Below are 26,261 nucleotides of genomic sequence, written 5' to 3' on the forward strand. Positions count from 1 at the left end.
AAAAATCATAATAATGTTGCCATGTAACTTAGACTCTTATTGATCAAGGCATTTTCTAAATCATAGGTGTTAACTCCCATTAAGTTATGACCCGTGGACCCCCATATAATAATGGTTGCATCCAATATTAAAATAAACATCTCGTTCTACTGTGGATTACTTAAAGATCATAGAAATTTAGTATTTATATGTCTGTCTTTGGGGGAAGGGAGTGTTCTTGCAATGTCTTTTTGTTCAATATGTTTGTAGATATTCCTTGCTTTGCATATTGTGTTCTTTGGGGGTTGTGATGTAAAACCATGATAGCTGTTCAGTCCTTTGCAATGCTTCAGTCAATGTTTTTCTTGACTATCCATCTTCTCGTCGGGCGCCATGTGGCTGGAGTGGCTTATTTAAAGTGAGGTTTACCATTAAAATCATCACAGAGAGTGAGGCAATTGACACATTTAGTGTTCCAAGACAATGTTCTCTGTTCTCTGTATTTATATAAATATAGATGCAGTTTCCTTTTCTTAAATTAAATTCATAGGTTTCGTACATACAGGTATACAGGTTTACTCGTTTCTATGAATTAAATGGCTGTTTACAAGGCAACTTTTGATGGTTTCATGTTTCATTTGGATAACAACTTTTAATCAATTTCTGGTTGTGCTAATTAGTTTGTTACGCAATAGGTCACAGTTGTGTTGAGTTTTCGATAATAAAAAAATGAAAATGCCTAACATAAGAAATAGTGTAGTGTTGGTTGGTTTTTTTCATTCCATTTTTCTTATTTCTCGCTTTTTTCAGGGATATTTTTTCTATTTTTTCAATCTAATCTGTCATGTAAGTTCATTTTTTATAGTGAGTCTTTATTCACTTAGTCAAGGCCATAGTCCAAAAAAGTTGTACAGGTTGCTTATTTGAAAACAAAATAATAATATACATGTACATTTACAATCATCATAATAATATTACAACAATTCTGTAATTTCGCTCCTTAAATTTAGGGCTTGAAATACAAAAGCTGCAAGCCGCATCAAAATATTTTTATCTTCTGATTTCATTAAGTCAATGAACTTATTAAAAGTAGGTGGGTTATAAAAGAAATACGGTAAGTACTTGTCTCTGAGATTTGTAAAAAAAAAAATGTACAGACTAAAAGAAAATGATATTCATTCATTTGGTTCAAGTCACAGAGAGCACAAACCTTTTGATCTCTTTCCGTTTTTTCTCGGTTAGCTTCAATAGGCAAACAATGGGCTGAGCAACGGAATCTTGATAAATAGCTTCTATGTTTAAAGATATTAACTGAAAATATATAATGCTCGGGTGTAATTGTAGTTTTGAATTCTCTGTAATTTTCTAATTTATTCATTGTACATATGACCCCAACCCATTCACAATGCAAGAAATATTTGAATCGTTCGCAAAAAACATCCATAAATATATTGATATTTTTAACCTCCTGGGCATGCCACGTTTCATCTAAGTTACATAGAAATAACTAATCAGAAATAAGTTTTTTACTTCAGCTACCCATGTATTCTTTGATCTCAACCCTGACTCTTCTATGTTATACAACATATTGTAACATTTGCGTGGATACCTGGAAGGTGGCATATTGACCAATTTCGCCCAGTATTTCACACACCGCTTTGCTGTATAAAAGTAAATGGGATTATATCTCCCACATTCACCAAAACACTATTATTCGGAGCTCTGTTTGAACCGCCTAGAAATCGTCTGCATAATAATAATATGCATAATACTGGACTCGTTCTAAAGTGTCATATTTTCTAAAACCCCATATCTCTGCCGCGTATGTTAATATTGGCAAGATCATTAAATCGAAAATTTTGAAAAAAGTTTTATAGGGCAGGGGATCTATTTTACTTGTATTTTTTGAGATGGCAATACAGTTTTCTTTCGCTTGTTGGGCCAAAACGTTAGTTGCCGAAGACCACTGCAACCTGCAGGAAAACACAATACCTAGATATTTGTAGTATGACACTACTTCTATGGGCTGGCCCCCATAGTACAACTTCTCATAATTGAATAGATGACCGCCATTTTTAAAATCTATAACCTTTGTCTTTTCTATGCTTACTACCATTTTTCACTTTTCGCAATATAAATTCAGTTTATTAAATAAACGTTGCAACCCTACTATTGAATCAGAGAACATTGTTACATCATCCGCGAATAATAAGCAAAATAATTCCGTATCATGCGGGGAAAGTTGAATCCCATGTTGTTCCGTTGTTTCCAGTTCAGTTACCAACTCGTTGATAAAAAGGGAGAATAAGAAAGGGCTCAGCATACAGTCTTAGCGAACACCAATTGAGCACTCAAAATAATCTGTAAAACCACCAACGGTCCTCACACATGACTTATAATATATTATAACATTATAATACCTACTTGTCAAAATTTTACCACTTATTCCCCCTTTTAATAAGGTATACCAAAGTCTTTGTCTCTCTACTCTGTCGAATGCCTTCGAAAAGTTTACAAACTTAAGGCACAGTAGAATTTACCCCGTTTTTTTGTTAGAAATTTCTGGACAATAGATTGAAAAACAAACACATTGTCAAAAGTGGAATAACCACGTTTAAATCCCGCCTGTGCCTCGCCTACATTTCGAAGGGCCTCTGCCCAGAAATAAAGCCGTTTATTTAAGATGAAAGTAAAAATTTTCCCAAAACATTGAGTAACGAAATCGGCCTGTAGTTTCCTAGGTCGTCTGAATCTCATTTCTTGTGAATGGGTACAACAATTGCTCTAGCCAAATCATGTGAAAAATTATCAGAGTCAAAGATATTATTAAAAATAATGTTTAGGTGAGTGATTAGAATATTTATTGATGTCTTGAAATACTCCCCAATTAAGTTCAATGTCATATTATAAAACACAACTGAATATCGAAACATTTGTTACCCACTGAGTGTTTTTAACAAACAAAAACGATATTCTCGTGTGTTATGCGCTCAATTTCATCAAAACATACTAAAACGCCAATGCTTTTGATTGAAAACTGAATTTATCGCTCAACTACAAAGCCGTCGATAATTATTTACAATATATTTCCGATTACCGTCAGGATATGACCACCATTGATGGCGCCCTTTAGTCAGATATTGATTTGGGAGCAACCATTTCAGAAGTACACCATTAGTTAACCATTCTACTAGTTACTGATTCAAATTTGAATTTTATCTGTAGAATATTCACATGTTATCTATTTCCAAGTCATGTTATCTAAACAAATGCGCAGTATACTAGTTATAAATGTATCATGTATGTTGAAATTGGAAGGAGTAGAGTTGAATGACAGAGAAACCGAAATGATGTACCACTGTTCAATTGTCTATAATCATGCTTTGTGAATGAGCGCGTTTTCTTTTTATTACATTCTCGCCCGCCAGAGTATATTTTCCGCCCACTCAAAACCATCAGTTGCCGAAAGAGGGCGTGGTTTGCGACGATGTTTTATTATTGACTTGATATACGGGCCTAGTTGATTGATTGATTCATTTAATACGCGTGCACGTTAATTTACTAGTACGTACCAGCATTTCAATACGCAAACACATTGATTTAATAGTACGTACCAGTAATTCAATGCGCATTGATTTAATATTACATACCATTATTTCCAAACGCATGCACATTTATTTATTTGTACGTACCAATATTTTAATACACATTGACATGAAATATAATAGCACGTACCAGTATTTCAATACGCAAACACATTGATTTAATATTACGTACCGGTAATTTAATGACACAATAGACATTAATTTATCGATTTATTGAAAAAAAAAGATTTATTATTTGAACAACAATGCCAAAGATTAAATATGTCAATGCCACCTATTCGGTTTCAGGGAAAAGAACGAGTAGATTTGCTCCTTAATCGGCAATTTTCTACATGTCTACATGTAGCTTCCGTGCTAACTCTTCTAACATCAAATAATATATTCTTTGAATTGTAACACAGTTGTAAACTTTTGTACCAGTATGAACTGTACTCAGTTGGTGTTAGAGAATTCAATTCAGTCTAGTTATAACGTATGTCATTTATTAGTAGGACACATCAATCGATAGATGCAGTAAAATATGTGGAAATGAACTAACACGATCTGAGTTGGCTGTACAACGACGACGAACCAAGACGACCGATTGACGACTGACGACAAAGAACTGAATACCTTTACGTGGATCACGTGGTAATCATTCTATAATTATATTTGCTCCAGCAATGGCTTTAACATGAATTTCTACGGTAATAATTCCAAAATATTCCATTTCTGCGTGTTTTCAGACACTTTCACTCCCAACAAAATGATAAAAACTACACTAAATTAACAATTATGTATTACTTTTCAAACGAAAACGTGATACTTTTTTCACTTTTACCTAAAAAGGCGAATGCCCGTGAACGTCCTTACATGGCACTGGTCGTCACGCCACGCATACAACAGATATGGGTATCATACGAACGAGATGATTGACCAAATTTACCAAAACGTAACGCGCACACATCTGTACAAAGAACCCACAGAAAAAAACTTCGAATGTTGCACAAATCAAAGTGTGTAAGCGACGGAACCAACGGATTGTCAGAAGCGTGTCTGTAGTTATTTTGTCGTAGCTAAATTAAGTGCGGATAAAAATAAACCGTGACGGCGATCGTCTAGTCCACGTGACGTCGCCGCGAAGGTCCTGCGCAATTCACAGGTCATTCGCACAATTTAATGTGTAAAAAGCGGTGTCTTCGATAGCCGTGATGGTTAAGAAGGCACAATAGTAAAATTAGCCGACAGGAAATCCCTAAAACAAACATTCGTGCGGCTTATGCACTTCCGCGTTCGCATATATCTAAGCTTTCAGATGGTGTATAGGTTGTTACAGTAGCATGCTGAGTAACGTCACGGCGTGTAGAAAATGTCTGAATCACAAACATTTTAGCTCGTTTTCCCTGTTAATACGTTTAAATTATCCACATGCGGTTTTATATAGGCCATGTATTGTTATTATGGTCGTTGAAACTATCATAGACCTGTATTTTAAGGTATATGAACAACAAGTAAACCTGTAGTGGTGTGAACTTTATTCGTTAATTCCTATTCAATTCCAATTCCTATTTTGTTATTGTTAATTGGTTTAAATTTCCAGGGAACTTATTTAAAAACTTGCCGTTTATTTATTTCAATATTATAACACATATGTAAACATTATGTATCTATATATTATGTTTTATTTGGCAATTTCTTGGGTATATACCTAATTTTTGGGGAAAAGGGAAAACTGTTGTAAACATTTAAAGGATATATTAATTTATAATTGGATGTGGTGCAATTTTAATATAAACAATTTACAAATTTGGGACGGTGAAAGTCCTTGTTATCGATTTGCGTGCTTTCGTAAAAGTAAGTAGTCAACAATCGTCAAAATTGATCGGTGAATAATTTATAAGGTTATGTTATGCGTATTATTCTGTGGAAAATGCATGTCCATTTGACGTTTAATACGCAAAACTAGCACCTAAATACACGAGAAGTTAACGTATAGATGAAGTGATTGTGACGTCATCAATCGGTATCCATAGGCTCAATGGGAAACCAATTATCGAAATCATCTTTCTTGAAACTTCTAGGTCTTCGAGTCAGATATCTACAGCAGCTACACAGTCTCTGGCAACAAATTATTCTCGACAACAAAAGACGAGATCTCGTGTGTGGTCCTACAGTAAAAAAAAAATCAGATTCGGTGTATAGGGGTCAATAATAGCAAATAAAATTTGTTTAAAGTCGTTTCTGAGACTGTGATTGTACTCCGGTTACTTACTTGGCAGTAAAGGTTCTTCGTGTTCATCTTCAAATATGATTTCTTCATCCGATGTTTCAGTTGAGGATTGAGATGGGTTCCGTAGCAAAGACTTCACTACTTCCTTCCTTAGGCTGTCTTCGCCATGAGGTAACTCTTCATCACGCTGTTTGTTTACTAATTGCACCTCGGAAGAACTTTTCGCGTTTTTCGATTGTTCGCTATAATTACTACCTTCGATTGATTCAGTTGATTGTTCTTCGTCTTGGAAGAAAAACACAAATATCAAGTCACAATTATTTACAATCTGCTCAAACTCTGTATCGAACTAGCATTCAAATTTTCTACATGTTCCCAGTGATTTGTTTTAGAGCCTGAGACGGTAAATTGTAAACTCTGCTGTCCAATAAGTCACAATAAATAACGTTCTGACAACGTCATCCCGTCTGCCATCTATGCACTGTTATTGGGAGGATATACTGCATTTTGACATAAAATCAGTGAAAACGTACAATGTCACGGATCTCATTATAACACTTACCATCCGAATTTGAGAATTTTTCATCACTGCTATTTTTTTCTTCAACTGGTGGCAAATTTTCATCTTTCATTTTTTCGATTTCCTAGATGAAATTATAATGAAATTACGAAATGAATTGTACTTTAATCATTAATACAACACCTTCAGCATGTGTTGTATGACAGGTATATGACAGGGCTTTATAAGTATATCTCATTAAAAAAGTCTGGGTCACCAGCCTGATTTTTTTCAAGAAAATTATGGATTATATTAAAATATACATAGTGTCCATTTTGTCAGTATTATAACGTTTTTGCCATAGGTTTCGATGCAAGAGATATTATGCTATATTTCAAATTGTAGGCTGCAACATAGGGTGAACAAATAATATATTGTTAATGATGGGGCAATACCTATTATTCTGAATTAGTTCAGAAATCTTGGTTTTAAAAGTGCTAAAAGCTGTAATTTTTCTTTAACATTGTGTTCTATGAAAATAACAATTTTTGAAAATTATTAGGACATTATTACATCAATGAATATTGTCATGAGATTTATGACCAACTTTCTCCATAATTCTCAGAAATGCAAATACCAATACCATTTGCAATAAATTGTACTCCCGGGCAATATGAAAAGGTGCAGCATAGTTTTCGAGAAAAAGATGGTTGTATATTTAGTGGGTAGTGGCCATTTTGTGAGTATTAAAAAGCTTTCACAACAGGTTCCGATGGCAAAGATATTATGCCATATCTCTAAATTATAGTGTGAATGATGTGATACTTTTTGTTGTCTTGTTTTATTTTAAAAACCTGGGATTTAAAAAGTATCAAAAAATACAATTTTTTTTACATTGTGTTCTAAGGAATTATTTTTAAAATGGCGATTTATGAAAGAAAATAGGACAAGTTTCTCAAAATACAATACTGTAACACACAAAAGAATTTGATGGTGCCATGAGACAATAGCTCTACCTTAACCGAAGTTATATTTCCATAAATAACACGCGAAAAGCACTGCTTACACAAATGAACCAACATTAAATGTACTTACTTGAAATCTTCGAAAATACTCGCTTCTCTCTCTATTTCTCCCTAAAACGAGACACACATTAGGAAGTGAGGTCTTCAAGTTAACCCAATCTGCACTTAAAGATTTACCAGATTTTACTAAGCACTCCTCCATGTTAAGAGCCTCAACCATGTGCGTTCTTGCTACATCGTATTTTTTCATGTTTAAGTAAATGTTCCCAACAAAGAAAATGCTACGGGCAGTATTAGGATGTGTCCCCAATAATTGCTTTCTATTATGCATAGCCCTCTTTGCATAAATTATAGCATCGTCATACCTGAAATGCAAAATATGGTAAAAGTATATTACTGATACATAATTGTTAGCTGTGCTTTATCACACCCTGCATAATTAATTGATTAACGTGCCAATCTCCCAATCTTGAACTGTACTTCATTCAATATGAGGCTGCTGACGAGATCTCGTGACAATCAAATTTCGGATTTGCATGACAAAAAACGCATTTCTGTCATTACTTTACTGTGTTGCTTTTGTGGGGTTTTCTGCCATGATGCGCATGCGTAGAACCATATCATGACGATATACTACAATGGCTGTTAGTTCAGAATCACCACATTCGAATAATAATATAATCAAATTTTAAACAAACACCAAGAAAATAATGTCAGATTTAAAGATTTTTGTAAGCGTAACACTATATCCTATATCCCTATATACCTGCATTCTTAGTTACGTGATACATAATACAATAAATTAACATGTTAAAACCGATCGATGAATATACCATACAATTGCATTTGATTAAATACAATTTAATTCCAGAGAAACGTGACCAAATTAAGGATATTATTTTTACATAATTCTAGATTAAAACGAATAACATAAACGAGGTCAGTTCAGCAACTTTTGGTCGGGCACGCACGTAACACTCGTACTTGATAGTTTAGTTTATTCGGTGCTTCCACTATTTCTAAATAAACAGCTAATAATTGTATACCATACAAATTTATTTGTTATTCCAAAATAAATTAGTAGTGAATCAGTAACAATACAGTCTCCGAGGGGAAAGGATACCCTTACACTTCCATACCATGTTCGCCCGGGTGATACTTCAGACATGTATTCAAGATGCTAGCGATTGGATGTCTTGTAATTTCCTACTTTTGAATGTGTCGAAAACTGAATTTGTGTGCATGTCGTCTCGGAGATTCTCACAAGACTCGTATCCTTTGTTTAGTATCGCAATTGGTGAAGAATTGGTTAGTGCTTCGTCAAGTGCTAGAAACTTAGGTGTCTTGTTTGATTCGCAGCTATCTATGGAAACACACATTTCCACTATTTGTAGATCTGGATATTCCCATCTAAGAAATATTAATCGTATTCGTAAATCATTATCCCAATCTGATACTGAAAAGTTGGTACATGCTTTCATATCTTCTCGCTTAGACAGATGTAATTCATTATTGTCTGGTCTCCCTGTAACTAAGATAAAACCTCTTATTCGTGTACAAAATGCAGCAGCCCGCCTTGTCACTCGTGCTCGAAAATATGACCACATTACAGACATGTTTATTAAACTTCATTGGTTACCAGTTGTACAAAGAATCAATTTCAAATTACTTTTACTAGTGTATAAATCTTTGTATGGTTTTGCCCCAAATTATCTATGTGAATTAATCGAATTTTATGTACCGAGTCGTAGTTTAAGATCTGAATCGAAGTTTCTTATTAAAACTCGTCAGATGTGTAGTAAAAAGTCCAAGGTGTTATACAAAGACCGTGCTTTTGAAAATTTAGGTCCTAAACTTTTTAATGAATTACCTCTGTCTGTTCGTTCTAGTCCTTCAGTAGACATTTTTAAATCAAGACTGAAAACGCACTTATTTAAATGTGCTTTTAATACTTGACTGATTGTTTATTGTATCAGCGCCTTTGATCTTCATATGTTGGAATTGTTGCGCTTAATTAAATAAAGTTATTATTATTATTTATTATTATGTTGATGTGGTTCGAAGTTTATTTGAGTAAATTGTCTATAAAAGAATCTTAACAAGCAGCCTGTCGGCTGAGATAGCTCCGCTTTTAGCAATGCATATTTCAATTAAAGAACTGAAGATATCATTAGAAAATGAACAATATATATAGTATCACAGCAATCGGACTTGCTGTTTTCAACAAGAATCACTTTTTACCAAAAATGACAAAAATAATCATTAAAATTAGATAATTAAAGATATCATCACCAAATGAACAAATCTGAGAGAGATATACCTGTAGTACCTATATATATATAATATCACCTTTTACCAAAAATGAAAAAATATTTACCAAAATTAGAGAATGGAAGATATCATCACGAAATGAACAAATCTGAGAGAACCCTAGTGTTTTTAACAAGAACGCAAAATTATCACTTTTTTCCAAAAATGACAAAAATATTCACCAAAATTAGAGAATTGAAGATATCATAATGAAATGAACAAATTTGAAAGAGGTCCACATGTAGTACCAATATATGTAATATCAAAACAATCGGACTTGCGGTTTTTAACAAGAAGTCGAAAATATCACAAAATTAGAGAATTGCAGATATCATCATAAAATTAACAAATCTAAGAGAGGTCTTCCCAAGGTACATACATATACACCAAGTATCAAAGCATTCAGACTTGTAGTTTCCAAGAAGAAATCGAAAAAGTAAAAAGTTGACACGGACGGCGGACGACGGACGATGGACGCCGACGGGCAATCACTCATATGATATGATAATCATATGATAATCGTTCAATGAAATTAAATAATAAATACGTCAATACCCATGCGGTCTAGATTTACCTAATATAAGCAAATGTGATTAAAATCGCAGCACTTCAACAAACAAATACTGCTATAAAATGCTATAAAAGCATGTGATATATCATAAAATGAAAAAGGTTGTTTTGGCAGTACAGTAGTAGTAATAGTTCAATGAAATACTACAAAACTTCAATAACCATGCGGTCTAGATTTACCTAATATGTGTATATGTGATTCAAATCTTAGCACGTCCACAAACGAATACTGCTATAAAATAATTTGCAATCGTTACCTTTTCATTTCAAAGTGACACATAGCGATATTCTTCAGTAAAACTTGGGTAGCCTCAAAACCACCAGTCTGTAATTCTCGTTCTAATTTCAAAGCTTCTTCATAGAGTTCTATTGCTTTACTGTGTTTTTCGAGATACAGATAGCCAGAAGCCATGTTCAAAATGATATCTGGTACATCGAGATGCTTCTTTGTTCCAGCAATCGACAATGCTTGTTCGGCAAATCCCAGCGCCCTGTACACTTTGCTTGACAGAAACTCACACTTCTGCGTGACTTCTCCAGTGGGTAGAACTTCTTCTATATCTTTGAAGGCTAGCCCTAGGTTTGTAGCAGCTAGGGAAGCCAGTGAGTTAATTGTGCTATAGTGATTTCCCAAGTACGTTTGTCTTAGTTTTAGAGCTTTTAACATCCACTTTTCCGCTTTTGAATAGTGCATCCTTTCATAGTAAACATCACCTTTACATTGGTAACATGTTGCAAGACTAATTTGAACATTCGAGCTCTCAATGTCAGGCAGATGCTCCAATATATCACGGGCTTCATTCAAAGCTGGCATCAACGTTGTGACTTTGTGCCCCATTTGAACAAGTTGCACAACTTCACGGCACCTCATTTCGGCGTACATTCTTGTGTTGCCTTCTTGCTTTGATGCATCAGCCCTTTTTCTGTAGTAAGACCGGCGCTCCTTGGCTGATACGAGGAGGCGTAATACCCTCTCCATACCCCTTACATTTTGAACATCTTCTTCAACTCCACTACGCTGTTTTAACAGCTCAATGAGATACAAGAAATTCACGCGGTCGTTCTCTTTTTGACGCATTGCATCTGTGTGATCCTCATCAAACCGTTTGGAGATGTCCCCCATTTCGTCCATATAATAACGGACAAACCTCTTCTTGGCCTGTTCACACCAATCACGTACCTCCTTCTGTTGTTCTGCTTTTATTTCGTGTATGAACGTTCGTAACAGAAGGTGGAGATTGCTCCTCAGATATTTGGGATCAACCCCTTCCCGAATATCATCAGACTCTAGTAAATTTCTACTCTTCAAATTGCGGAGCTCACATTTCGTATCAAAGAGCTGTTTTTTTCTGTGACCTAGAATTGCCTTAGCTGCTTCTATAGTAAATGTTCCCGGGATCACAGAGAGCATGGTTATATTTTTTTTCTCTGGTTCTGGTAATTGATCAAATGTATCCATGAGGCAAATATCAATTCTTTCATCTCGAGCTAGACCGAAATGACAAAGAGTTTTCATTGTTTTGCTAAGTTTGCCAAATCGTTCTGATAATGCTTGAACCATCTCACTGACGGATATTCCTAGTTCCGGATCCTGAAGTCGACGAGCAATAACTTTAAGAGCTAAAGGGCACTTGCCGCAACTCCTTGCAAGTTTGTGGGCGTCGTCGTCATCGATTTCAACACGGCCGGCATGATATCTGATGATTTGAATCGCTTCATCTGACGTGAGGTCATCTTCCTCTAACGTTACAATTTGTACTGCGTCACATGACTTCATTTCGGTGTGACTTAGATTGGATCTAGTTGTAATTATAAATTTCACAAGCGGATTTTCGATTCTATTAAATGTGTCCAACATTTCTAGGAAAGGTTCGAGACATATGTTCGGTGCACTTGGAGATCCCGGCGCCAGTGGTCTGTCAACGCTATCAAGAACAATCACTGCTGGACCTGTAGATACAAATGATATGTTGGTAAAAAAAATAAACAGCAAAAATAGAATCGCCGATAGTGTGCAGTCAAGTTGTTGGGAATATATGTTTGTGTTTTTATTAATATTATTTTTTTTATTTAGCTTATGTGTGTAATTAAAATATACAAAATATTCATTCCCAGATTGGACATTATTCAAATAATATATGAATGACATGATATGCAAGATGTGGGTTTGCAAAGAGACAGTGAGATAAATATAAACAGTACAGTGTATGGGCCATGTAAATGCATCGATTATTCATTGACTTTTATTGTTGCTATTTTTGTTCTGTTCGATATGGGACTCATAGCGACGTATACAACGCGTGTAAAATACATTGTTTATTTACATGAAATTCGAACACGCGCTGCGCGACGAACACCGCGCTTTAAGTGACAGGTGAACCTGTGAAATAACAAAAGAACTCATTGTTTCACTGACAAATTCGTGAATCTAAAACTGCAATATCGGGATTAGTGAAATAGTAATGGTAATAGTAAATGCCAGTGACAATTTTACAGTAATGCGTAATGTATAATCATTTTTTATTTTATTTTTTTGGTAAATGGTTAACGTGGAAACCGTCAGCGAAATGGTTAAGGGTCCTTTTTTAAATTGCTTGGTCTTTAGTCACGTGGTCACATTCACACTTTGTATGATCTACAGTAATCCTCTCATTGACACCTGTAAGAATCGCAAGGGCAACATAATCCCGAACATGAATTTAAAAGCTGCCTCAAAAAATAGTGTAAGCAATCCAAACATTGAAATTCACACATGCACTTGGCCTGATTGCAAGTGAGTGATTACGACAATTAGACACTACGACCTTACTCCTATCAAATGTAGGTCAGCTTCACTTCCAATACTTCATGATTTGTTGCTATACCAACCATTTTATTGTTTATCATGGTGATCACAATAACAAATAGGAAGTGTTCTGAATATGACACGAAGTCATTTTACTAAATAATAGTGTCACTGATTGGTAATTGTTTACCATTACAATTATCAACTAGGGGTGTCGTATAAAATCGCATCTACACACTCATCGCTAGAGGGCGCATTTTTGTCAACAAACTAACACATTCTACGAAGCATACGATGTGGCTACAAATTTACTAACAGTATAGCGTTATTAATATTTCATTTTTGCGCATTTTACTTATTTTTAATTTTTTGTCATATTGAAGTATCCTTTCTTACCTTGTTCATACTCCCGTATGTAATTGTATAATACGTGTGGATCGTAATCCTTTGTGTTTAGTCCAAGTTTACTGGCGATTGCAAAAAATATGCTTTCAATATGCATCAAACCCCTGAGTTCTACAAAATACGTATTGAAAGGATTCGGTCTTTGAAGACCTATCCTGAGACACACCTCCCTCGAAAGTCGTGTTTTACCCATTCCGGGAAATCCACTCACGCACACCATCTTGATATGGGGTCCACTGTTGATTGAATGGATAATCTTGTTTATTGTAACCTCCCGACCGATAAAGAGTCCTTCCCGGAGTGATGGCCAAGCTGATTTCTTTCTCATCACGTCGGATGTTTCCATGTAGCGTTTAACTTCGAGTTCTAGGTCATTGCGTTCAATTGCATCCATCAATACTCTTAGGTATTCTACGTCGCCCTCGCGTATTAGTTTGACTTCTTCCAGGGCGTCCAGTAGTTCGTATGGCGTCTTGATTTTCCTGTATCTCACATCTCCAATGTCACCTTTCACGAATGTTTTCGCACGCTGAAGGTCATCGCGTACCTCTGATGTTACCATTGACTCGGCGATTTCAAAACATAACTGTCGGTATTGATCCACTCCGACTGCTGCCTTATCGACGTCCATGGTGGTTTTATTGGCAGTCGTATGCATAAGGCGAGAACACGACGACTGTGCTATTAAAAGCGAAACAAATGCGTGTTTACGCACGTTCGACAAACCGTTGTTTCCGTACCTCGAGTCGTTGATTGACCTTCATTCAAACCTCGGCATAGTAAACGACTCGCCAGTCTTTGATAACTTTTGACTCATTGTTACAATTACAAAAGCTATTTCCGGGTCAACATTTCCCACAATGTCGTGCGTGGTTGTTGTTGTGAAGTCATTACAGGTCTCATACCACAAATTAGATCTCCATAGACGACATTGTTAGCGTTTGGGTAAACAAACCTGCACACACAAGTCTAACAGCTGACGTACCGGTATTTGGAGTACGCCCTCATACATCGCGTTTCAGACAAAACATGGTGAAAGAAAACCCGTTGGTTAACAACAACCATAAGATTTCAAGTTGATAGGCTAATTGCTGGCATGAGACCATCATGAGAACTTCCTTTCTATGTCGGGATGAACAACGCGGATATTTCGCACAGCTGTCTATAAACACTTACCAATCTAGGCACAGAAAACAGTAGTATACACACCGACTTGGTTTAATACTTCTACGTGAAACAAATTAGATTCACTTTTCAGTTGCGGGGAACATAATTTTAAGCGAGGTCCAGGCAGTTTTATGACGGAAAGTTTTTTCGAAATTGATGATACAACTTGAATTTTCACGATATGCGTAAACACTTGCTAGACATAAAATGAAGACATTTATACTCAGGTTGTTGATCATTAGAACCAGATGTTGGAAATATGCTTTCCAATATATGTTGTTAGATACTAGTAGTGCATTAATCTGATATGCTAGCTCAATATTTTCAAAACGCTGGCCAGTATTTTTCTTCTAGTTTTGCCTAGATATATTACTGGAATTTTTGAGAGCAAGCATGTATACTTCATTCTATATTATTATTATAATTAGTTTATGGAGGTAGCGGTACAAAAAAATCATTTTAAATTAGCAGATTCAGCCAAATCACACAAGAATGACAATTTTGTTACAAAAATTGCAAGAAAAAAAAAACTTATTGAGTATGAGTAACCATGGTTTTAGGGAGATGCTCAGAATTGTTCGAGTTACGGACATCGAGTTTCGAAAGCATTAAGTTACAAAAATAACCACGCCCATACTTTTGAAACCATGCCCACTTTATTTACGAATTACCAGCAACATAGATTTGTCGTTTTGTTTAACGTTCAAATTTAGTCACTCGTATTTCAATTTTAATTAACTGTTCGAATTACGGAAAACATAAAACGTTAAACAAAATAAAAAATCTATGACGCCCGTAAGTCGAAGTTCGTTATTAAAAGTTTGAGTTACTAAACGTGGACGTTCAACAAAAACATAAATTCATGTCGCCCGTAACTCGAACGTCTGTTAACTGTTAATCGATCACCGAGTAACAGTTTGAACATGGTTTCTCAAAAGTGGGAGTGTTTTTTAAAATTTAAGCGTGGTCATTTTTGTAACTCGATGTTTTCATAGCTCGGTGTTCGTAACTCGATATCCGTAACAATTCAGCGTCTTGCTGCCTGTTATGTCTGATTTGAATAAGCATGAACCATTAATTTGACAGGGAAGTGTTAACAACTGTTTTAATTGTTGTTGTTTATTTTATATTTTATATTTTATATTATTTATTGTTCCACTGACAAATCAAAATAATGTTGCCCTGTAACTTAGACGCTAATCAAGGCAATTATTAATCAAGGCATTTTGCAAATCATGTGTTAACTCCCCTCAAGTTATGGCTGCATCGAATATTAAAATAAACATCTCGTTCTACTATGGATCACTTGGAGAAAATAAAGATCATAGAAAGTTAGTATATGCCTGTATTTTTTTGGGGGAGGGGGGTCTTGCAATCTCTTTTTCGATATGTTTGTGGATATTCCTTGCTTTGCATATTGTGTTCTTTTGGGGGTTGTGATGTAAAACCGTGATAGCTGTTCAGTCCTTTGCAATGCTTCAATCAATGTTTTTCTTGACTATCCATCTCCTCGTCGGGAGCTATGTGGCTGGAGGATTAGCATCCAAATCGGAGAGTGAGGCAATTGTCATATTTAGTGTTCCAAGAAATTATTCTCTTTTCTCTGTATTTATATGAATAAATGCAGTTTCCTTATCTTGAATCAAATTCATAGGTTTCGTACATAAGGGTATACATGTATACTCGTTTCTAGTGGAAATTTAGCCGATATTATTACCCATAGCATTTGGACATTTGCCACATTTCACAACACTTATTTCCAAGTGCCACACCTTAGAACACGTAGTCAAATCGGATTTGCTAGAGCTTTTGTTTGTATGCAAATGGTCATGGTGAAAGGCAAACTAGGTGGTCAAACTTGTCAACAGGAATAAACATAAGTACCGTCTTATTCCTCCCACGCCAATGTGAATTAAATGGCTGTTTATAAGGGCAATTTTGATGGTTTCATGTTTCTTATGGATAACAACTTTAATTTTAATCAATTTCCGGTTGTACTAATTAGTTGGTTACGCAAAGTAAGAGTGAAACGATTAATAAATTAGGTCACAGTATGTGTTGAGTTTTCGACAATAAAACAAATGAAAATGCCTAACATAAGAAATAGTGTAGTGTTGGGAGTGATTGCGATTTTTTTCATTCTATTTTTTCTCATTTCTCGCTTTTTTCAGGAATATTTTTTCAATCTGTCATGTGAAAATTAAGTTCAATGCCCTATTATAAAACACAACTGAACATCGAAACATTTGTTACCCACTGAGTGTTTTATTACGACAAAAACGATATTCTCATGTGTTATGCGCTCAATTTCATCAAAACATACTAAAACGCCAATGCTTTTGATTGAAAACTGAAATTATCTTTCAACTACAAACGCCGCTAATTTTAGTTTCATATACGCCAGGAAAGGTTCTCTGTCTCAGGCTAGGGCAAAGACTAAAATAGGGGGTAACATTATCACGGAACTATATTGTAATTATCATGTATGGTTATCATGTGATTATGTTGAAAATATGGTGGCGGATACTTGTATATTTGGGATAGCGTATATAGTTGCGCAAAGAATCCTAGAACCCGAAACCGGTACACATGACCATAGACCAAATCTCAATACCATTTATACTGAATTGTCGGATAGTTTTGACCAAATCGAACCGTGATCGAACACAATTCTTACAATCACAGTCCGCACCTGCTCATGCAATCTGCAAATAAAAACTATCACATATTTCACTAGAATGTATGCTAACAGATCGTTTACGGATTTCTGGGGGCGTGGTGTCCTGTCTCGTTACGCACACGTCTCGGCTAACAACATAATACCCCTCGATGAAAGAGCTCGGCAAATGTAAGAACATGCAATTTACAGTTTTTTTATATCACTTTTCATTCTCTAGATATTCAATTTTTCATCAATATATGTAGACCGCCATCTTGATTCTTCAGCAAAGGATTATGGGTAAAGTATGACATCATCGTATTTGGCTGTACTTCAAATCTAACATTTACCGGCGATAATAGGCGATGAATCACTAATTGTACGACCGGCCGCGATCGAGACAGCATATTTTTTGACGTATTCGAACAAAATACCACTTGAACCTGAAACCCTCACATAGAGTGACGTCAGCAACCAACCCGGTGGGATGAAACACACGGTGGTGATACTGAATGTTTATACATAACATGTACAATAAGTGGGAGATTACAGTTAAAACAATGAATTGTCTGAACAAATTATAAACAGGAAGAGCAAACATTATCATTTATTACTAGTATATCAGTTTGACAAATAATGATATTTGTCGGAAATAAACATAATTGTACACCATATCGCCATATTTGATGAGCTTTTATTGTATGACAATGAACAGCCACAGGCTGGCACGTGAAAATATGCATAATATTACAATCGATTTAAAATATAACATGTTTACCCTGAATACTGCGTAAAATGCGTGGTTCATCACTTATCAAATACACTGAGCAACATGTGCGTCAAATGAGTTATGTATCCACTGCCTGGTGAGCTGAGTGATGATAATAAATATTGGCTGTTCATGTACGACCCATGTCCAGTGTAGAATATGGGTTCTTGTGATCTGTGAAGCGATGGCGTCGAGTAAATGCAATTCTTAGTTATCAGCATTTCCCAATCCACGAAAACTCACGGTTGGTCGTTCTCACGAGAGCATCGTCAAATGGTTTGTAAAACTCACACAACTGTTTCAGTACATCGGGATCAACATCTGGATGTGAACGTCCCTTTGAAGCATTCATGCAACTTGGATGTGGAAAGCTGGCGCAAAAGAATCCCTTATTTTTATCTAGATAAAAATGTTCACTTCGAAAGAACGGTTCCAGTCCTAAAAATATTTCGACTCTTCGTAATTCTGTGGTGGGTTCTTTTTTAAACTGATCTCCATCAAGAAACAGTAATTGCTCAGATGAAAAATATTCCTGCCATCGGTGCACATATTTAACGTAAATTCCAACGTCGACGATTTCGTTATAAACTTGGATTTCGTTTCTGCTGTCGATCACGGATTCCTCGAATGTCTCTGCTAAATATTTTCTCGAGTAAATATTACCGAGCGATGATTGATTAAACTTTCGAACAAACTCTAGATAATCAGAAACTGCGCGTCTTACCGGATCACATAGTATGACTATGATCTTGACCTTATCCGTTAGCGTTCTTATCATTTGCGAGGGAGCATCGTACGGTCGGAAGAAGTAGGTTGGAGTCTTCTCGATCGGGATTTGTGTTTTAGAGGAATATTGCATCTGTTCACGATACCATTCTATGTCGCCGTGATGATCGTAATTATTATCAAAGTAATGTATTTCATGATTGGTAATTGCATTAATTGGATGTAAATTGAGAAAATTCATCAAGGTTCCAGTTCCGCATTTTCTCATTCCAGCAATGACTACTTTGGGAAGCCGTTTCTTGCACCCTTTTTCTTTGAATTCTTTCAAAGGGACAGTTTTTGAGGAAATTGATACTTGATTGATAGGGTAATTACAAGAATGTTTGCTTCTTTCTTGGTAGTAAGCAGTGGCGTTATAACTTGCTTCCCACGTTGGTTTGATATCTAACGGCCTAGTAGTCGAGTCGAGATGTTGAGCGGTGATATCACTATCCACGCCCATCTCTTCGTTAAGTTCACCCAGGCGCGGTGATTCTAAGACCTCTCCCCCTTCTTGATGCAGCGGTTCTAGGCATAAACTGTTCTTATCCGCTGTTGTCTCAACTACAGACCGCTGAGCAAGGTCCGAGTAGTTCCACGTGTTGAACAAAAAAACAATAAATATACCGGCAATTGCGAAGATATATATGTAGAAAGACCTTGGAAGTAACATATTCGTAATGAGCCGCACAGTTATTGATATGCTAGACGAGTCGCTGTTTTACCTTTCGTTACCTTCCCTCACACACGAATTTCGTTTTGTATGGCAGAATAAACACGTATTATGAATATATCAGTTTAAGGGAGCTTCCATTTTCATAAAGGACGGGGGCTGGTGGAATTCGGGGGTAAGTTTGATAAAATCTTTGTTTTGTTATTTTTAGTTTTTGTTACCAATGTTATTGAGCCTGTTATTTGTTGTTCTTTAAACTCTTAGCCAGTGTAATTTGATTAATTTTTGTTCGTAATTTTTTTGTAACATTTAAGCTCCTCCAGGAGGTTGATGAATCACGGAATGATGACCAAATCTGATGAAACAATCCCACGCATTTTCACTTTTACAATTGCACGACTCGAACTTGGAGTGTTGTTTCAATTTCGCTCATATTATTAAAACTGAAATACCCTCATCGAAAAATCTAGACAACCGCCTACGACGAAAATGGCACTTTTAGTTATGTCGATGTCGTTCGTCAACAAAACAGTCTATAACATGGCACCTGTAGATGTGTAGCTAATAGATTGAGACCCACCAATGTTAGGAATCAATTTCTCTTTTCAGTAAAGGTCATATTGGTATGAAACTGGCTAATCCCTGACACAAACATAGTACGGTTATTGTACTAATCTTTGACACAAACATTGTGGTCGAGTACAATATCCATTAAATGATGCCGATAATGCGCTTATCAGATAACAATTATTATGACTTCCTGGTGCCGTCAGATTCGCTGTGATCTGATCGATATATTGGTCAAGAACAACACGTACATGTCCACGTTTACGGCTGTTGTGGCAGTCAATATACTTTCTAACAAGATGTGTTTGTCAGCTGCATGATGAATATATTAACATTAAATTGAATTGAATGATTTCACTGAACGAAATATGCTTATATATGCCCGTCCACCACTGGGTTCGACATCATAATAAATATTTGTGATTTGCAAACGATGATTTTAAACTATACTTATTTGTGAGTATTTATGACGATATTTACGAATGTTGCAGGCTTTTATATAGGAGGGGGGGGTCATTGACGAGGCCGTGACGGTATCAGCTGTCATGCAAGTCAATTATACTTTGAATTTGTCATAATCAGTGTGTTTTAATTGTCCATGATAACAAAGTCAGTGAACACAATACGGACACACGTGATATTGGCACCAGTTATTATATAACATATGTATAATGTAATGACATTAAAACATTTATTGCAAAAACAAAAATAATCAATTTGGTGTCATATCCCCAGCGCATAACATAATGTATCACATAAATATAAACGAGTGGAAGAAAACAAAAACAGAAAAGTTCATTTAAAGTTCTGCAAACATATTTTTAAAACAAGCAATAGAAAAAATGCTATTGTATGCCAACATAAAACTGGGAGACTCTCGTTGATTTCAAATTCTGGCAATTAAAGATTATCAAAATATTTACAACAATCCTATAAGTTTTAACTACCATGAAATCAAGAAACTTGAACAACGTTGGTATATTGGCTCATGATAGGAAGGGCTTCACAAATTAAGGAAACACTACAACACTGATACACTACAACAATTTCAAAATATTACATTATAAAATGAACACTACAAAAATATATGGATGGCTGATATTAGAAGAGAGGACTCACAATTAGAAAATATATTTTTTTTTAAACTGACACCAACATTTCATCCTGCCTAAATGTATTGAACATCACGAATGATAACAAACTAATAGGTGATTTTCCGTACAATTGCGAGATCTCGCGAGATGCATGAAAGACGCGCGTCGAACGTCTGCTGCAAAAATCGAACGATTTGATTTTGAACTCGAATTTCCTTATTTCGTAGCTCACACCGACCGGCCAATCTTCGACAGAAGAATATTGCTTCCGAATACCCTTACTTAATCGAAATTGCCTATCATCAAATGTGGACAGCACATTATTAAGCATGGAAATGTCCCCAAAATACTTTCGCGTTTGTCGAATCCCACGCGATGTTTGACGCCACTACGACGCTATGACCTTTGTTTGTCCTGTTTTTACGTTCGATTTCACGCATAACGCGTGATTCTCGCAATGTACGGAAAATGGTCTATTTCACAACTGGTAGCCACAACCTACAAATTGAATCGGTCGTCACCAAAGGCCAAAAAACACAAATTCAAGATAAACTTTGCAAACATTGTAAACAACAAGAAGATGAAATGCACTTTATCTTAGCATGTGATTTATACAACACCGAAATAGGTATTTTATATACAGAATTCACGAAATAATAGCGACACGAATAGAAAATCTTAAGATGATTTGTTTTGTTTTTTCATTATGACGTATGCCTTATTTCATTATGGCGATGAATCAGGGCTTGGTAAATATGATATTTACGCATTATATTGTCCTGAAAAATGTGGCACCAACTAATCATACATTTTTTTTTTACAATTAATGGCATGGCAACAGATGGTAGATTTGTCCTAACTTGTAATTGTCATATCGTTCATGATAATCTGTCGTGCAAATATGACGAAGCCAGCCGATTATCTGCCCTCTTTCAATGTGATCAGATTACAAATAGAGACTAATCATTCAGAGTTATTTATTTTGGGGGAAATCAATATCATTGGAAAATAAAAACAGAAATGGGACTATTTTCAGATGTTGTTATACATTTATTACCAGGCTTGTGACTTTTGGTAATTTATACTTTATTCATTCATCTTTACAAAATAAAATAATAATACATGTAATAATAATAATAGAAAGTTTCATGAAGCAGCGTGTAATTAAACCGCATCGTGTCTATGGTGTCACGTGGGAATTGCGCATGATTTTATTTTATTTCACGTGTTATTTGTCAATAAGGTGTGAACACAAAAATAATAACCAGCGATGTGGCAGCCTGAGTCTGTTCCTTTGCCGACGTGTTAATTAATCATTATTAGGCCATAAAACAATTTATGTAACTATCAGGCAATAATTGAAAGTTTAGGATCTGTTGCCTTCGATTGAATGAAGCTGGTCGCAGAGAAACACGCGATCGAATTTATGGTCAAACAAATAATGTATATTACACTCATTGTACACGTCGCAAGAGACCCACAAAGAGAACGACCACATTCAGTTGTAACTCTGTCTAATAACATGACATACCAAAATAATATTGGTGAAAAAGAGAAATAGGAAATTAGAAATGTTAGCTTGATTAATTAATTAATTATTTTGTCATGCTGCCGAGAACGTCGACTTCTTTCGCAGACGACTTACGGATTTCAGTATCTCGTGATAGTGTACGTTTCACAATATGTTGTTTCGTTTGTAATAATCACTGGTAGGTGATGGTAGGTGAAATTTTGGTTTGAAACAGCACAATATCTTGAACAAAATTTGCCTAATTTGTTTGTATGACTGGACAGCAATGTGTGTGATGAACCAAATACTTAAACGTCGATGACGTGCATCAAAAACCTGCGTATGGCCTATTATCAACATTTCCCAATCCACGAAAACTCGCGGTTGGTCGTTCTCACGAGAGCATCGTCAAATGGCCTGTAAAACTCACACAACTGTTTCAGTACATCAGGATCAACATCTGGATGTGAACGTCCCTTTGAAGCATTCATACAACTTGGTTGTGGGAAACTGGCGCAGAAGAATCCCTTGTCTTCGTCTAGATAAAAATGTTCACTGCGAAAGAACGGTTCCAGTCCTAAAAATATTTCGACTCTTCGTAATTCTGTGGTGGGTTCTTTTTTAAACTGATCTCCATCAAGAAACAGTAATTGCTCAAATGAAAAATATTCCTGCCATCGGTGCACATATTTAACGTAAATTCCAACGTCAACGATTTCGTTATAAACTTGGATTTCGTTTCTGTTGTCGATCACGGATTCCTCGAATGTCTCTGCTAAGTATTTTCTCGAGTAAATATTACCGAGGGATGATTGATCAAACTTTCGAACAAACTCTAGATAATCAGAAACTGCGCGTCTTACCGGATCACATAGTATGACTATGATCTTGACCTTATCCGTTAGCGTTCTTGTCATTTGCATGGGAGCATCGTACGGTCGGAAGAAGTAGGTTGGAGTCTTCTCGATCGGGATTTGTGTTTTAGAAGAATATTGCATCTGTTCACGATACCATTCTGTGTCGCCGTGATGATCGTAATTATTATCAAAGTAATGTATTTCATGATTGGTAATTGCAATATTTGGATGTAAATTGAGAAAATTCATCAAGGTTCCAGTTCCGCATTTTCTCATTCCAGCAATAACTACTTCGGGAAGCCGTTTCTTGCACCCTTTTTCTTTGAATTCTTTCGAAGGAACTGTTTTTGAAAACATGGATACTGGGTTGATAGGGTAATAACAAGAATGTTTTCTTCTTTCCTGGTAGTAAGCAGTGGCGTTATGACTTGCTTCCCATGTTGGTTTGATATCTAACGGCATAGTAGAGTTGATATGTTGGTTAGTGATATTACTATCCACATCCATCTCTCCGTTCAGTTCACCCAGGCGCGGTGATTCGAAGACCTCTCTCCTTTCTTGGCACAGACAGTTCGTTCCGGTGTCAACTACTGACCGCGGCGCAAGGTCCGGGTAAGCCCATGTGTTGAACAACAAAACAAAAAATATACTTGTAATAGTAAAGACAGCTACGAAGAACCGCTTTGCGAATAACACAGTGAAACATCCTGCGTCGAAATATTGAGAAATACCTTCCTCAGATGTGTTGGGTACCATTTTGCCGAGTCCACTGTTGCTGGAATTTTCAGCTCCCGGCATTCAATATGAAAGAAAGCGACTACCATGGTGACAGGTGGTGCCACGAATAAATCAATTTACAATTTGTAAGTTCCAACAATGGTTCCGTTCACATCGCAACGATGATTTAGCATCGTGGTAAAATGCGCCGCCTTATAAAACACACATCCTAAACATGATGATTGATTTCGATTTAGGGTGTCTAACCAATAACCACTGCTTATATGAACAACATTTTGAATCCTGCCTGATTAGTTACAGTATAATGTTAGCGGTTCCCTATTCGAACATTTAAAACACTGACGTGGGTGAAATAATGCATAATGTAAAAGAATGTTCGTGTGGCATACTGGTATTTCTAATTGGTATTGATCACTTAATTAAGAGCATCACACTCATCATCACGTGCATAATGAGAACGCGAATAAAGTAGTATAGTATTACATAACTATAATTATTGATTCACATTAGCCTGACAAGTTGGCGTAGGTGGCGCCCTGGACTGTTGCGATCCCCACCAACATTGCAGCAGTCCAGGGCGCCACCTACGCCAACTTGTCAGGCTAGATTCACATCTGAAGTAAAACAACATTTCTAAGAAAACCCAACCCTTAAAAGCCTGTCGACAGGTCAATCACACTGATAGTGTGATAATCACTACAATAGTGCCTTTCGAATAGAAATAGCTAAGCTATATATATATATATATTGTCTATGATATTTAAGCTAGCTAAATCTAATAAACACATAATATACATTTGATTAATTCGACGATATAAATATCATCTACAGATACAAATTGGGTCTTGTAACCCATACAAATCATGGTCCATCCGTTACGGTTTGTACATATTTTGATATCTTCCACGCAAATACAACTATAAACTACACGTAAACAAGTATAAGTTCATGCCACCATGTTGGCGTATCACGCGAATAAATTGATACAAATTCATCAAATACGCTTTGCATTTTAGTAGTAGTAGTAGTAGTAGTAGTAGTATTGTTTATTAAAGTGACGTGTGACAATAAGAGAATAGTTAGTAAATAAATAATGGCGTGTTCACCACCCAGTGTGCATTTGTACATCATTGTAACCGCAACATCGCCCTCTATGGGCACATGAATATAGAACAAGCCTTATTTCGCTTAATTACACTGGGAACAATATCTAACGTGTTCATGTCAACTAGATTATTCTAAAAATAAAACATAAAAAAAATAATAAACAAAAAAAAAGAGTCTTAAAATTACTTGCATCCCCTGCGACCGTCTTGGGTCAGATGTTTAATTCTTGAACAAAATACATACAAAAATATTTTCATATAGCCAGTTGAGGAATCGTATGTGAGAGCGCCCTTTTTCTCTCATAAGGAATTGTGGCCTGTTAGAAGCCACACCTGGTGTACAGCTCCGTGTTGTTTTACATGACCATTCTACCTCCACGATATTCAGATATGAATAACAATATGGCTACGTGGGGTTTTTAAATACCTGTACGAACGCACTAGAAGACGAATGGTCTCAATAAAAAAACAAAAAAAAACACAAGGGTGGTGGGCGTAGGGCGTTATTTTTTAGAATTTATAGTGGGCAGGGCAGGAGGAAAATACACTATTTAATAGGGCAGTGGGCATTTCAGATTGATTTTATTTTCCTTATATTCATATGATTAGTGGGCATCAGGTAGAGCTCAATTGCGGGGAATCGAGTAGGATGTAGGGAAGATTGGTTTAACATTATATGAGCTGGAATTGCATTATTTCCCTAATTTTAACACCTTGCTTTTTTCACGTTAAAACTTTGAAAGCACGAATGGTACGCCCCTTACGTCGATTTACGTTGCACCTGCACGTCAATATAAGGAAAAAGAATATACGCTGAATTTTATAATTCCTTCAGCAAAAAAAGTATTTTACAGTAGTTTAGAAGAAACATTGACGGGTCGAAGATCCTATATTGATAAAGGAAATGGGGGAGAAACTGTGTATTGTTAGTGGAGGGCAGAAATGAACAGCTTTTTTCCCCCCAAATAA

General features: G+C 35.9%; 3 protein-coding genes across 3 annotated transcripts; all 3 read right to left on the reverse strand.

Moving 5' to 3' along the window:
• Nucleotides 1–3,741: 3,741 nt before the first annotated feature.
• LOC144355700 (uncharacterized) lies at nt 3,742–14,116 on the reverse strand. Its single transcript, XM_085500897.1, has 6 exons — nt 13,379–14,116; nt 10,455–12,147; nt 7,388–7,682; nt 6,356–6,437; nt 5,836–6,078; nt 3,742–5,731 (listed from the first exon to the last, which is right to left on the reverse strand). The coding sequence occupies exons 1-6, from the start codon at nt 14,043–14,045 to the stop codon at nt 5,580–5,582; spliced, it is 3,132 nt and encodes a 1,043-aa protein (XP_085357023.1). The 5' UTR covers nt 14,046–14,116; the 3' UTR covers nt 3,742–5,579.
• A 3,675-nt stretch (nt 14,117–17,791) lies between these two features.
• On the reverse strand, nt 17,792–19,460 carry LOC146750844 (heparan sulfate glucosamine 3-O-sulfotransferase 5-like). The gene has a single exon (XM_085493032.1). It carries the CDS (start codon nt 19,418–19,420, stop codon nt 18,197–18,199), a length of 1,224 nt encoding a protein of 407 aa, XP_085349158.1. The 5' UTR covers nt 19,421–19,460; the 3' UTR covers nt 17,792–18,196.
• A 2,690-nt stretch (nt 19,461–22,150) lies between these two features.
• Nucleotides 22,151–24,211, reverse strand: LOC100377679 (heparan sulfate glucosamine 3-O-sulfotransferase 5-like). Its single transcript, XM_078010773.2, has one exon. The coding sequence runs from the start codon at nt 24,202–24,204 to the stop codon at nt 22,945–22,947; it is 1,260 nt and encodes a 419-aa protein (XP_077866899.1). The 5' UTR covers nt 24,205–24,211; the 3' UTR covers nt 22,151–22,944.
• Between the last annotated feature and the right edge of the window lie 2,050 nt (nt 24,212–26,261).

The sequence above is a fragment of the Saccoglossus kowalevskii genome, chromosome 1 (assembly GCF_978046115.1).
Source record: "Saccoglossus kowalevskii chromosome 1, keSacKowa6.1, whole genome shotgun sequence".
Classification (NCBI taxonomy): domain Eukaryota; kingdom Metazoa; phylum Hemichordata; class Enteropneusta; family Harrimaniidae; genus Saccoglossus; species Saccoglossus kowalevskii.

Coding starts and splice junctions, on each gene's coding strand:
- LOC144355700 (XM_085500897.1), bottom strand. CDS start 14,045: ATGCATACGACTGCCAATAAAACCACCATGGACGTCGATAAGGCAGCA. Junction 7,683..10,454: donor TGTCACTTTGAAATGAAAAG/GTAACGATTGCA, acceptor TTTGCATTTCAG/GTATGACGATGCTATAATTT. Junction 6,438..7,387: donor AGTATTTTCGAAGATTTCAA/GTAAGTACATTT, acceptor AATTTCATCTAG/GAAATCGAAAAAATGAAAGA.
- LOC100377679 (XM_078010773.2), bottom strand. CDS start 24,204: ATGGTACCCAACACATCTGAGGAAGGTATTTCTCAATATTTCGACGCA.
- LOC146750844 (XM_085493032.1), bottom strand. CDS start 19,420: ATGTTACTTCCAAGGTCTTTCTACATATATATCTTCGCAATTGCCGGT.